General features: G+C 54.8%; 3 protein-coding genes across 3 annotated transcripts; 1 reads left to right on the plus strand and 2 right to left on the minus strand.

The window, feature by feature from the left end:
• Positions 1 to 2,288: 2,288 nt before the first annotated feature.
• On the minus strand, positions 2,289 to 5,091 carry LOC113214177 (delta(24)-sterol reductase). The gene is made up of 7 exons (XM_052276499.1): positions 4,728 to 5,091; positions 4,080 to 4,460; positions 3,891 to 3,985; positions 3,498 to 3,810; positions 3,218 to 3,415; positions 2,884 to 3,056; positions 2,289 to 2,504 (listed from the first exon to the last, which is right to left on the minus strand). The coding sequence occupies exons 1-7, from the start codon at positions 4,938 to 4,940 to the stop codon at positions 2,351 to 2,353; spliced, it is 1,527 nt and encodes a 508-aa protein (XP_052132459.1). The 5' UTR covers positions 4,941 to 5,091; the 3' UTR covers positions 2,289 to 2,350.
• Positions 5,092 to 6,548: 1,457 nt separating this feature from the next.
• LOC113214675 (venom serine carboxypeptidase-like) lies at positions 6,549 to 8,359 on the minus strand. Its single transcript, XM_026434118.2, has one exon. The coding sequence runs from the start codon at positions 8,290 to 8,292 to the stop codon at positions 6,847 to 6,849; it is 1,446 nt and encodes a 481-aa protein (XP_026289903.1). The 5' UTR covers positions 8,293 to 8,359; the 3' UTR covers positions 6,549 to 6,846.
• A 1,456-nt stretch (positions 8,360 to 9,815) lies between these two features.
• LOC113214423 (protein transport protein Sec61 subunit beta) lies at positions 9,816 to 11,202 on the plus strand. Its single transcript, XM_026433787.2, has 4 exons — positions 9,816 to 9,981; positions 10,489 to 10,586; positions 10,702 to 10,800; positions 10,910 to 11,202. Exons 1-4 carry the CDS (start codon positions 9,979 to 9,981, stop codon positions 10,995 to 10,997), a joined length of 288 nt encoding a protein of 95 aa, XP_026289572.1. The 5' UTR covers positions 9,816 to 9,978; the 3' UTR covers positions 10,998 to 11,202.
• The last annotated feature ends 52 nt before the right edge of the window (positions 11,203 to 11,254 follow it).

Consider the following 11,254-nt stretch of genomic DNA (forward strand, 5'->3'; position numbering starts at 1 on the left):
CGCAGAAGCTCAGCACCTGCGAGACTCCGGGTAGGCCGCCCCGCAGTACACATATGCACTACAGGCGAATCCTTGCCTACCTATCAGGCACTCTGCGAGCTTGATCGGCTTGCATCGGCTACGCAATTTATGGATGATAACTGATACAAAACTAGTTTAATGCAATGCACTTTTGGCTGGGTTCGTTGACATATTTCGTTATGGCCCATTTCATTGATCAACGATTTTACATTTTTATTTTCAATTAAATTTGTTGAAGCCAGCTTATGAAGCCGATAATTTAGGCCCACGTATCAGTAACGTCCCCTAATAACGTTTCCTTTAGCCACCCGCGGGGCTCGAGGAACGTTCACCGATGCCGGATCCGAAACGGTGTGCGTCAAGCGCATGTCAACTAGCCGTTCCGATTGGAAAAGGGAGGAGGGGGGAGGTGGTATCACAGCGCACAGCGATTAATCTCAGCGAGATCGTGCGTCACACCGTGCCGGTGCGGCGGGACAGGACGAGATGAGGTGAGATGACCCACATCCCCAGAGCGCCCTTGGCGCCACTGGCTGCACTGGCCGGTAGGCTGGCCCGTGCATGCACCGCGGCCTCCCCCGCGCCCCGGAGCGGCCCGGAAGCTCATCATCGGGCTGACATAACACGGCTATAACGCGGCTGACATAACGAGAGAATGGAGTCCGCACGACGCGCGACTCATCGCACTGCAGGTTCAATGTGCTCGTCGGGTGGCCGTTGAAGGTTTGGAGGAGGCCGGGCAGGGCTGGCGGCCGTGTGTTCTGCGCTGTTTGTTGGGCCGGTGGTATTTTCTCTTCGCTCCAGCGAAACCGGGACGACCTTATTTCAATTCTCATTCGAAATCGTTTGAAAATGTGGCAACATATACACATCTTAGCAGGGGGAGGGGTGGCTACCCCAAGTGTTTTCAACTGATCTCGATCGAACTCGCACGGACACACCCCGATCCCGGTGTCCCTGCCTCCTGCTGCAACCTCCTCACCGAGATCACAGCACCAGAAAGTGCGTCCGTGATTCGCCCTGACGAACGTGCCAAGTTCAGCCTGTAGAGCTCCTCCAATTCTGGTGTCACGAAGCTCATTGAGAGTCAAACATTTTCTGTATCAGTAAATTGTATCCATTTGGTTTTTAAACTGGTTTCAACAAAGAATGGTCCGAATTAGGGCCAACGTTTCATAATTTGCCACCCTCTCTCATAGGAGTTGTTGCTGGCCCAGAAGAGTTGTAAAAGTCACGTGACCATTGGAGTATCTGCATGCGAGCTCTCATAGCGCCTGGCAGGCAGGCAACATCTTGTCTGCAGTGCATGCGTGTACTGCGGGCTGGCCGACCCTGAGTCTCGAAGGCGCCGAGCTCCCGCTATTTGATGAAGAAATCCGAGAGAGGGAAAACCAGAGGTACTTTCTGAACGATATCTCACACACACTCCATCGCGCTGCCGTCGGGGCCGTCGGTGCTCGCCCTCGCCGGGCGCTCTGCGCGTGTGAGCGCCATCGTCCACCCCCGCGGACCGCGGAGCGGCTGACGGCCTGCCTATGCGCCGGGCCTTGCCGCGCCGCGTGGACCTAGATCACCTAGATGTAGGTCAGTCGGAGGCAGCGGGCTCCATGGGCTGTGCTCGGCAGGACGGGTCGAAGGGCGTGCGCAGCTGCAATAAACGGAGGGCCCTGCCGCGTGGCCGCTGGGCGCTGGGCCCCGGCTCTAGCCCCGGCTGGGCCGTACCCAGAAAATGATATCATTGAAACAAAGCGAATTGCGTAGCCTCAATGCTAATTTTAAGTTAAAAAAATACAAGGAAAATAGTCTTTAACTTAAGGATAATGGCGTTGAAATAAAGAAAACTTTTCCTTGGATTGAAACTATTTTCTTGAAAACAATGGAAATGCCTTAGGCCAAGGTCAAAAACACCCTTGTGTTTGTTTTAAAAGAATTTTCCTTGGTTTAAGGATACCATTTTCTAGGTGCGGGCAGCAGCTCTCGGGGCTTATCGGCCCACACAAGGTGACAGGTAGTGAATGAATAGATCTCGGTCATGATTGGCACCTGCTGCACCTGCGAGGGGCCCATCCCATCCCTGCACCCGCTCCACGCCTTGCTCTCCGTCAAGACAACACGTGGGTCCTTTATCATGTTCACCCTCTAACCCAGGAGTGTGCCGCTGATTGGCGGACACCTGTGTAAGTGGAGTCAGCTAGTCAGCGACGGAGATAAAGATTTACTCTATGATTTCTATGCCGCACATGCACTTACCAAGAAAAGCACAAACATAGACGTCAGACACTTAAATTGTATTATAATTTACACATTCATTCAAACTATAATTAGGTGATCAGTCTCTCGCCTTCCGGCACACCTTCTCATACACCTCGGGGAAGGCCTTGTCGCACTTCAGGCGCGACCGCATCTTGTCGTAGAGCGAGTGGTCGAACATCTTCCTGAACTCCTCCCTCGTGGTGTAGGTGTCCGCGTACAACATTTGGAACCTGCAGAAAGCGAGGAGGACCACCGAGGTAAAAACACATTGCCACGCCACAGGGCGGTCCTTGAGCGCCGTTCTTTCTTTCGGCTATACTGTATTGGATTCGGGAGTGCGTGCGGGCATGCCTGTCGTCGCTCACCGATAGGCGCCTTACGGCCGCGAGTATGCAACCCGTCCGCACACCTACATAAGGCACTGTATAACCAGAAGAAAGAGGAGCGACGGCGCTGACGGACCAACCTGTGCGCCCCCCCCTCCCCTCCCGCACACACACGCGCGTGTACACTGCGTGCCTCAAGTCAGATGGGAGTGAGAGAGACAGAAGACAGTTGAGTAAGCTCGCCTGGCCCTTTGCCCGACCGATTGCCAACTCCAATACTTACCCCTTGGCCTTGCTGACGAAGGCCTCTATGCGACGAGTCGTCTCCTTGGGGTCAAAGTCCTTGCGCGTGGGCACGCCGTAGACTCCGATGTCGATGTACATGGAGTCCTTGTCAACGCGGAGCATGCCGGGCTCGCTTGGCAGTCGGAACGGACAGAGCCACAGCGGGTACACCTAATAATTTAAGAAAAATTGTTCTTACGATAACTAGTTGATTCCAATCAAGATCTAATTTGTTTAAGTAAAAAGAACACCGACTGTCTTGCTCTCTGTTTCCGGCACTACCCCCCCCCCCCTTTCCCACACCCAGTCATAATCGTCGGCAGAACTCTCACCGCCACTTCCTCATCGAAGAACAGCACCGACTCCTTGAACTTTTCGATGGGCACCAGCATGTCCTGGATGATGTGGTTCCTCTCGTACAGCTTCTTGACGGCCTGCGTCTGGGTGAGCTTGAGCAGCGACACCTTCGGCGGAGTCATCCAGCCAAACAGGTACCGGAACACGGGGTTGTTGCCGAAGGGGATGATTTCCTGCGGGTCGGCGTGGCGGCGTTAGTCCGGCATAGCGTATGGCTATCGGCCCCCCACTCCCGTCGCCTCTGTCCGTCCGTACCTTAATCTCCCAGAAGAGGGAGCGCGAGTGCCGGTGCTGGTAGTCGCGCAGGGGGATGTACTCGACGCCGGGGCCCGACCGGAGGAACGTCCTGACGTGCTCGAAGAACCAGGGCTTGTGCCAGCGGCCGATCTCATTCAGCTTGCCCCAGTCCACGCAGGAGACCATTTGGCCCGTCATCACGACGCCCTCGTCCTTGGAGAACATGAGCGCCTCGACGAACTCATTTTCCTCAGGGAGGTCGAGCTGCCGGCGCAGGACGGTGTCGGCCTCCTCGAGGGAGCGCACGGGCTCGTACTGCATCTTGACGAACCTGGGGCCCATAGGGGTGGCTCATACAAGCGGTCTCGTCGAGTGAATGACAATGAGGGGGGACAGGGAATGTATGCTGACCTTAGCGCGGGGACGATCCTTATCTCGACCGCCGTCAGCAGCCCCAGGGTGCCGTAGGACCACGGCACCGAGTAGAACAGGTCGGGATCACTGTCCTGAGCCACAGAACAAGGCGATAGAAACACTCTAAGCTGAGTATGGTTTGAGTTTGAGCACTCTCTGATGATGGCTCCGCCCAGCCCTCCTCACCTTCGTGACTTGGACGACGCTGCCGTCGGCGAGGACCAGCTCGTACGCCACGCAGATGTGCTGGAACAGGCCGTGCTTGTGGGAGCTCGTCTCCACGCCCGTGCCCATCACCAGCCCGCCCACGGTCAGGTCGTCCAGCTCGGGCACGAAGGGCAGCGTCCAGCCCAGCGGGTCGAGCGTGGCCGTCAGCTGCCCCATGGTGACGAGCGGCTCGACGCGCACCGTCCTCCGCTCCGCGCTGAGGTCCAGGATGTCGACGAGGTTCACGTTGACGGTGAACATTGTCTTCTTGTACTTGGCATGTCGGAAAGACATGGTCTGCCACGAAGGGCGGGCAGTGCACATGGGTGTCCTCGCCCCCTCCGCGCTCCACTGCCTCACCTAAGCGACGAAAGAGGATCGATGTAGTGTTATATTCAGTGGAGAAAAGTCTACCCGGGGCGCAGACTGGGGTCCGACGGCATGGCGTAGCGTGGATTCGGGGCGGGAAACCCCAGCGATCCACGCTCCGCCACGCCGCCAGACCCCAGTCTGCGCCCCGGGTAGACTTTTCTTAACTGAAAATTATAACATAAGCAGAGGTCCCGCACCACTCAAGCGACAAAGCGTCGAAAAGGGGGGGGGGAGGGAGGCCTTGATTGAACTGACCTGCTTTGCGACGTTCTCGACCTTGCTTGCGTGCTTACTGGGCGCGGAGCTGAGCTGGAACACGACCCAGCTACGAACGTAAAGCAGTACGTCGTACAGGAGCGATAAAGGAAGCAGCACGATCACGAACACCCAGCGGTAGTGGATGAGGATGTGCTCTACCACGGCGTCGAAGCCACCTGAGCTTGCGGTCACGGCCTTTCGGTCTCCCATCTTAGCGAGGGTGTGTCTGCCGTGTCTGCTCTGGTTGGAGTCCACCCGGCGACTGCGACAGCGTAAGTGGACATGGACACAAACGGGACTGGGCCCGCCTAAAGGCGCGACGCGGTGAGAGGGGACCGGAGGGGACCGTAAGGCGTGAGGGGACCGACCGGGACGCGTGCGAGCCAGCCGGGCCTAGAGGCGGAGCCGGCTGCCGAACCTCTTCACATAATCTGCGACTGATAAACGTGCAGGACGCAGCCCAGACGCGTGGTATTTACCCGCAAGTACTCGTGCACCTAACGTGAACTTTGTGGACGCGATGCTTGAGACCCACCCATAGCGCCTGGTCTGAAATTCCATAGAGCAAACGCGTATATGGTAACTAATAGTGTTACATTACTGACTTAAATGAACGAACCCGCACGAAGACCTTCAGGTGCGCAGGTCGCAAAGAGTTACGCGCACGATGTCTTTTACTCATTATGTCTAAAAAGTTACTCGGACGACCTATGCAAGGAATGTGTCTTAAGAACACGACCTACAAGCCGTGATGAGCGTGCCACTCGTGCGCGCACCACTGGGAAAGTTATGCGCTCGCAGTTAAAGCTGTTTTATACAGCGAAAGAAATGTCCCCGCACAGTTTTGTGAAGTAAAAAGATTCGAAATTATTGCTCTCCCTCTCTCTCCCCCTCTCATAGCAGCGCATCTCGCTTATCTAGGGGGCAGGGCAAGGTTCGGGACAAGGGAAAAGGAGAAAATACTCATCCTCAAGTTCATGGGTGCCTATGAATGATAGGCACTTCAAATTGGCTGAGTTCAAACTATACCAAAAAGTACTGTACTGTACCGTGTACGTGTCAGGGCCACGACAGAACCGTATGCTGGGTTGCCTACTCGCTATACCCTAAGGCGCCGTGGCGCGGCGTTAAGAGCGGCGGGGAGTGTGGCGCGGCGCGGCGTCCTTCGGCTCCTGCACTACTCGGACCTCGACTCGGACGCTTAGGGCTGGCCGCTGTCTCCACAGAGCTGCTTTGCGGGTTAGCCTACCCTGCGCGTCACAGGCGTTGGGTCTCTCAACCAGCACGATCAAAACGAGGGTAGGCGCAGCAGATTCCAACAGCTACCAGGTGCGGCTGTATGGGGGGGCGATCCCCCCTCCCCCTCCCCCTCCCCCTCCCCGGTCAGCCGGACCTATACCTCGCCTGTCAGCCACCTAGTATAGTCGAGAGCGAAATTAGTTAGCGCACTACCGTAGAGATGGGAGGGGGATGTCTTGCCAACTCTCTAACTCAAAATACTACAAACTAATCTCACAGTAACTCAGATCTCAGATGGAGCATATTTTGCTTTTCTAACGAAGATCACGTGTTTGCCTTTTCTCCACCTCCAGGCCAGCAACCTTCCTATAAATCGCCATGAGTTCCCGCGGCCATGCGCGCCGCCGAGGTAGGTTGAGGTAGGCAACCTATCATACTCTGCAGCGGAACTGGTCGCCCGTCTCGCCCTCCGCGAGTTGTCGTTGGTTAGAGGAGATGCCGGAGGCGCTGACGTATGCCGCTAGAACCTGTTCTGAACCCGCACAATAACAGCGATACGTAGCTGAGACAAACGCCATCTATTTTGCATTTTCTTTTATTGTCAAATTAAAAACATACATAAATCAGTTCACAAACTCTATCGTGCGAAAAAGAAATAAGTATAAAAGTAAAACCACACAACACAACGTTAATAACTAATATCACACAGGTACAAATTTGAGGAAAAATTATATGAGATGAACGGGAATCGGATATTGACATGCAGATGAATGTAGCTAGCTATAAATAAATAAAAACAGACTGCGACCTTGCAAATTCGTGCCCTCCCTCGCCCTCCCAACTTCCTGAGCCGTTAGGTGCGGGCAGGCGGATGATCTCAGTATGCCGCAGAAGCGATGGGCTGGTGCGAGACAAACTTGGTGATGAGGTCGAGCGCCCACTTGGGCTGGTCCAGAGGCACCATGCTGCCGGCCGCGCGCACGAGCACCTCGGTGAGCCTGCCCGCCGTCTTGGCGTAGCCCGCCACCTCGCCGTCGACGGTCCAGATCTTGCGCTCGGCCGTCTTGTAGGCGTCCGCCCCCGACCACTGGAGGCGCTTGATGTAGTTGACCATGAGCGGGTAGGGTTCGGCGATGTCCAGTTGGCCGTTGTATAGGAGCACGTCGTAGTGCTCGAGCAGCGTTTCGTACCAGGGCCGAGCCGTCTGCATCTGGTCGGCCCTCAGCTGGTCCGCCACGGCCGTGCAGTTGTGGAAGGTGAGGTTGCCGACGTGCAGGAGCTGTCGGACCTGAGGGGTCTGCACGTACTGCTTGTAGCTCGTGAGCAGGTGGTCGCCGGCGCGGACGTAGTTGGAGCGGTGCCGCAGCCCGGTCAGCTCCAGGAAGAGGGTGGTGTTGACGCCCCCGCAGTCCCGGGGCCCGGCCCCCACCAGCGCGTCCCACTCCAGCCACGCGTCGCTCCACCGCCGCTGCTGCAGCAGGTCCCGGACCACGTCGCGGCGCTCGTCCAGCTGCCGCCGCCCGGCCTCGTCCACCAGCCCGATCTGGTACAAGTAGTCGCCGTATTCCAGCATGGACTCGGGCTCCGCGTGCGGGTTGCCAACGGCCAGGCCTCGGAGGTTGATCTTGACTGAGTCGTTGGCGCCGCCGGCGCCGCTGGCCTCGGTGTTGGCGCCGTGGATCGCCATGCCGAGCGCCGGCACGTACTTGCCCGCGTAAGACTCCCCCGCTATGAAGAACTCGTTGCCTTGCAGCTGTGGGAACAGCTGGTAGAACTGGCGCAGCGCGGCCAGCAGGTCGCGGCCCACCTGCTCCGACGAGGTGGCCAGCCCCTGCGGCGAGGACGCGAAGCTGAAGCCCGTGCCCGCGGGGCTGTCGATGTACAGCATGGAGGCGGCGCGCGTCCAGGAGTGGCGGCGGTGCTTGAGGCGACGGCTTCGCTTCAACCTCACGGGCCCGTTCTCCATGAACAAGCCGAACAGTGAGCTGGTGCCGGGCCCTCCCTGCAGCCACAGCACCAGGGGGGCGTCCTCCATGCCCTTGTCGGCGGGGAAGAACCAGAAGAAGAGATTCGCACCGCGGGCCTTGTCCACCGTGAGGAAGCCCGAGTAGCTCTCGACGTCGCCGAGCAGAGGGTCGTTCCTCGACGCGTTCTGCGCCTCGCTGACCTGGCGCGCCTCCAATAGTGGCGTCAAGAAGGCTGGTGGACCCACGTCCACCGGGGCGTCGCCGGTGCTCGAGGATTGCGGACGTCCGCCACCGCGCCGCCGGGCGGTCACGGAGGACACGGCGGCTAGAGCTACGAGAACGAGCGAGCACTTCATGGCGACGAGGAACACTGCGCGGCTCGGAGGCTGTGCCTCCACTGGAGCCCAGGCGCGCTGGTCCGGTGGTCCCTGGCGTCCGGGAGCGGGGACGCATCCGGAAATGGCACCGCGGCGTGTGTTCCCGTGGCACCTCGGACTGCCTCGGACGCCCCCCACCTCCCCCTCTTCACTCCAGGTGCCCGGTGAGGGAAGGGGGGTACCGACGGGTACCGACCACGTGACCTTGGTCAACGGAACATTCAACCCGCTGGGACTGAGGTGGTGGCGTGGCAGCGGAGAAAGAGGTGTCCTGGGCTATGGCCCGGGGTCTCTTGGGGCCCGTATGTTCCAGGTTCCAGGACCAGCCGGCGCCGCGGGGGGCGCCGCGGGGTGGTGATCTCGAAGATCGCAGAAGAAACAGTTACCGGGTCCATCGGCATCCACCTCGAGTCCAAAATAAATTACGCATTCTGACCACACGCATGTGGTCTGCGTGGAGGGCTGGGGAGCCCGGGGTGCCCGGGGAAGCCCGGGGACTTTAGACAGGAGCCTGAAGCCTGGAGACCGGAGACGGAGCCTGTAGTCGGGGCGGGTCCTGCGTTAGACACCCAGAAAATGGTATACTAAAGCCAGGAAAAATTCTTATCGAAATACAAGGAAATTTTTGACCCTGGTGAAATTTCCCTTGATTTCAGGGAAATTAAGTAGGATTTTCTTAACTTTACTTTAACGACTTTTGCCTAGAGGTAAATAAAATTTTCCTAGTATTTTTAAGGTAAAAATAGCGTTTACCCAAGGCATTTTGCCTTGTTTCATGGATACCGGGTGTAGAGAAGGACTTCGCCAGCTGGTCTATGAAGATGCTCCCGCCACAAACGTTTCCCGAGTAAGTTGGGTGATAAACGTTCTCTTACCCGACGCTCCCGCATTTGGTCCCTCAGGGCGTGCCGCAGTCTCCACACAGCTGCTTGGCGGGTTGGCCTACCCAGAGCGTAGCAGGCGCTATCATAAGCCTTGTCTTTTGAGGCGCTCATTGTGGGGTGGGAATATTTTAAGGGATGAAGCGATATATCCAATATGCAGTTTATGTCTTTCTGGCCTATCAATAGTATGTTTTCAAGTCGGATACGATACCCGGGCATGCGGTACAGTAACTACGAAAGTGCGCGGCGTGAATCGATTCACGATTTCACGTACGTGGCTGATTTCAGCCACCTGGTACCTATGCTGGTTTGGCTTATCGCTCCACCCGTAATTCGCTATACACGCACTTCGCACGCCTCTTGAGAAATTGCTCAGCGTACAAGCTCACCTCACTTGCCAGTGGTATTTCAAAACGTCCGATTTTTCCCGCGAGAAGGAATGCCACTCGTCAGACGGATCATTTGGGTGTTCGAGACGTCTTTGACCGTGTAAGGCGTCACAAACAGGCAATGGGAAATTCATTTATTCCTTAATTTTAATAGAAGTCTAAAGATTCTCGTTTGAAAAAGTCCATAGTTTCGTCTGAGACTTTGCCACCGGCAGCCGGTGTTTCGGTGCGCGATATGTTGGACAGACTGCTCAGTCCGTCGTGACGTGTGACGTTTGCGTGCAGACGTGGAGCAACGACGACTCCGAAGTGGCTGGGACCGAGTTGTCTGCGTTTACATTCTCACTTGTTCTCCATACTCTGACACGAAGCCACTGAAGATATAGAGCACCATGGTAAGTGATTACGTGTACCAGCATTATTTCTGCGTGAGATCGAAATTTACGTCGCGTCTATTTCAAGTCTAATCATATTATTGTGTACTTTAGTTGGGGATTAGTAGTTTTTGTAGGTTAATGAATTGATGCTGACTTATTCCTCCCTTAGACTATTATTTTGTCAGAACGAGACCTTGTTTTATTTTTGCTGCATTATTCTGTGACGAATGCTATCTCAACTAACAGTTAAATACATTTATCCATTGATCTCCACTTTCTTATATGCTATGTGTCAGTTCCCTACGAAGCATATGTGTTTGATATTGTGTCGTTTCTTTTGAGACAAAACCCGCCTCACTCCATGAAAATCTTCAGCTGTGGTTACTTAGATACACAATCAGCTTATGATCAAACAGTTTTACCTAAACGTTTTTCCCAAATGTTATTTACTTTATCACTGTTGATGTTTATTGCTTTCGGTTCAGGAATCACGCCCTCAGCTTGACACTTTCTGCTTCTTTACAGCCTGCTCCCGCTAGCTCAACATCTGTTGGTTCTGGAGGCAGATCGCCATCCAAGGCGGTAGCCTCCCGACCCTCTGGTGGTGGTACTGTCAGGCAGAGGTGAGTCTTATAACTTTTGTAATACTTTTCTACAAAAACAGATTTACAATTATTTTGTTATCACTTACCTGGCACTCTCCTTCATGTAACTAATTTAAATCTATGGTGTTTGCAGGAAAACCACATCCTCAACTGCCCCAAGAAGTCGTGCAGCTGGTACCAGCAGTGGAGGAATGTGGAGGTTCTACACTGATGACTCTCCTGGCATCAAAGTGTAAGTTTGCATTTATCTATTTCATAAATTCTAAGTATCTACTTTAACCTATCACATGCCAGCCTTTTACGTGTTATCTTCATTACATTTGTATAAAAATTGTTTGCAGTGGTCCCGTTCCTGTTCTTGTGATGTCACTGTTGTTCATCGCCTCAGTCTTCATGCTTCACATCTGGGGCAAATACACCCGCTCTTAAACTACTTTCATTCCACCCTATGTTTCCTGATTGCAATTATCTTTTCCTTATCATTCCGTGAATGAATGGAAGACTTGGACAGGATTTACTTATCTCATCCTGATCAGTAAAGTATCTTGAAAGTGTACAGTTATTTTTGGAGGATCTCATCCAAAACCCTCGTATTGTTTTTCAGCAATACAAATTTATTTGTACTGGGTTTCAATGTGTGTTTTTTTTCTTTTTTTCTTTGTTATCAATACTTTTATTTATTGAAG

The sequence above is a fragment of the Frankliniella occidentalis genome, unplaced genomic scaffold (genome assembly GCF_000697945.3).
Source record: "Frankliniella occidentalis isolate FOCC.00 unplaced genomic scaffold, Focc_3.1 Scaffold3193, whole genome shotgun sequence".
NCBI lineage: Eukaryota > Metazoa > Arthropoda > Insecta > Thysanoptera > Thripidae > Frankliniella > Frankliniella occidentalis.

What these genes read in the sequence shown, in the direction of transcription:
- LOC113214177 (XM_052276499.1), bottom strand. Translation starts at nt 4,940, where the DNA reads ATGGGAGACCGAAAGGCCGTGACCGCAAGCTCAGGTGGCTTCGACGCC. An exon ending in TCGAGAACGTCGCAAAGCAG is followed by an intron (nt 4,461 to 4,727) that starts GTCAGTTCAATC and finishes TTCGTCGCTTAG; the next exon opens with GTGAGGCAGTGGAGCGCGGA. An exon ending in TCTTCGATGAGGAAGTGGCG is followed by an intron (nt 3,057 to 3,217) that starts GTGAGAGTTCTG and finishes TTAAATTATTAG; the next exon opens with GTGTACCCGCTGTGGCTCTG.
- LOC113214675 (XM_026434118.2), bottom strand. Translation starts at nt 8,292, where the DNA reads ATGAAGTGCTCGCTCGTTCTCGTAGCTCTAGCCGCCGTGTCCTCCGTG.
- LOC113214423 (XM_026433787.2), top strand. An exon ending in GGTGGTACTGTCAGGCAGAG is followed by an intron (nt 10,587 to 10,701) that starts GTGAGTCTTATA and finishes TGGTGTTTGCAG; the next exon opens with GAAAACCACATCCTCAACTG. An exon ending in GACTCTCCTGGCATCAAAGT is followed by an intron (nt 10,801 to 10,909) that starts GTAAGTTTGCAT and finishes AATTGTTTGCAG; the next exon opens with TGGTCCCGTTCCTGTTCTTG.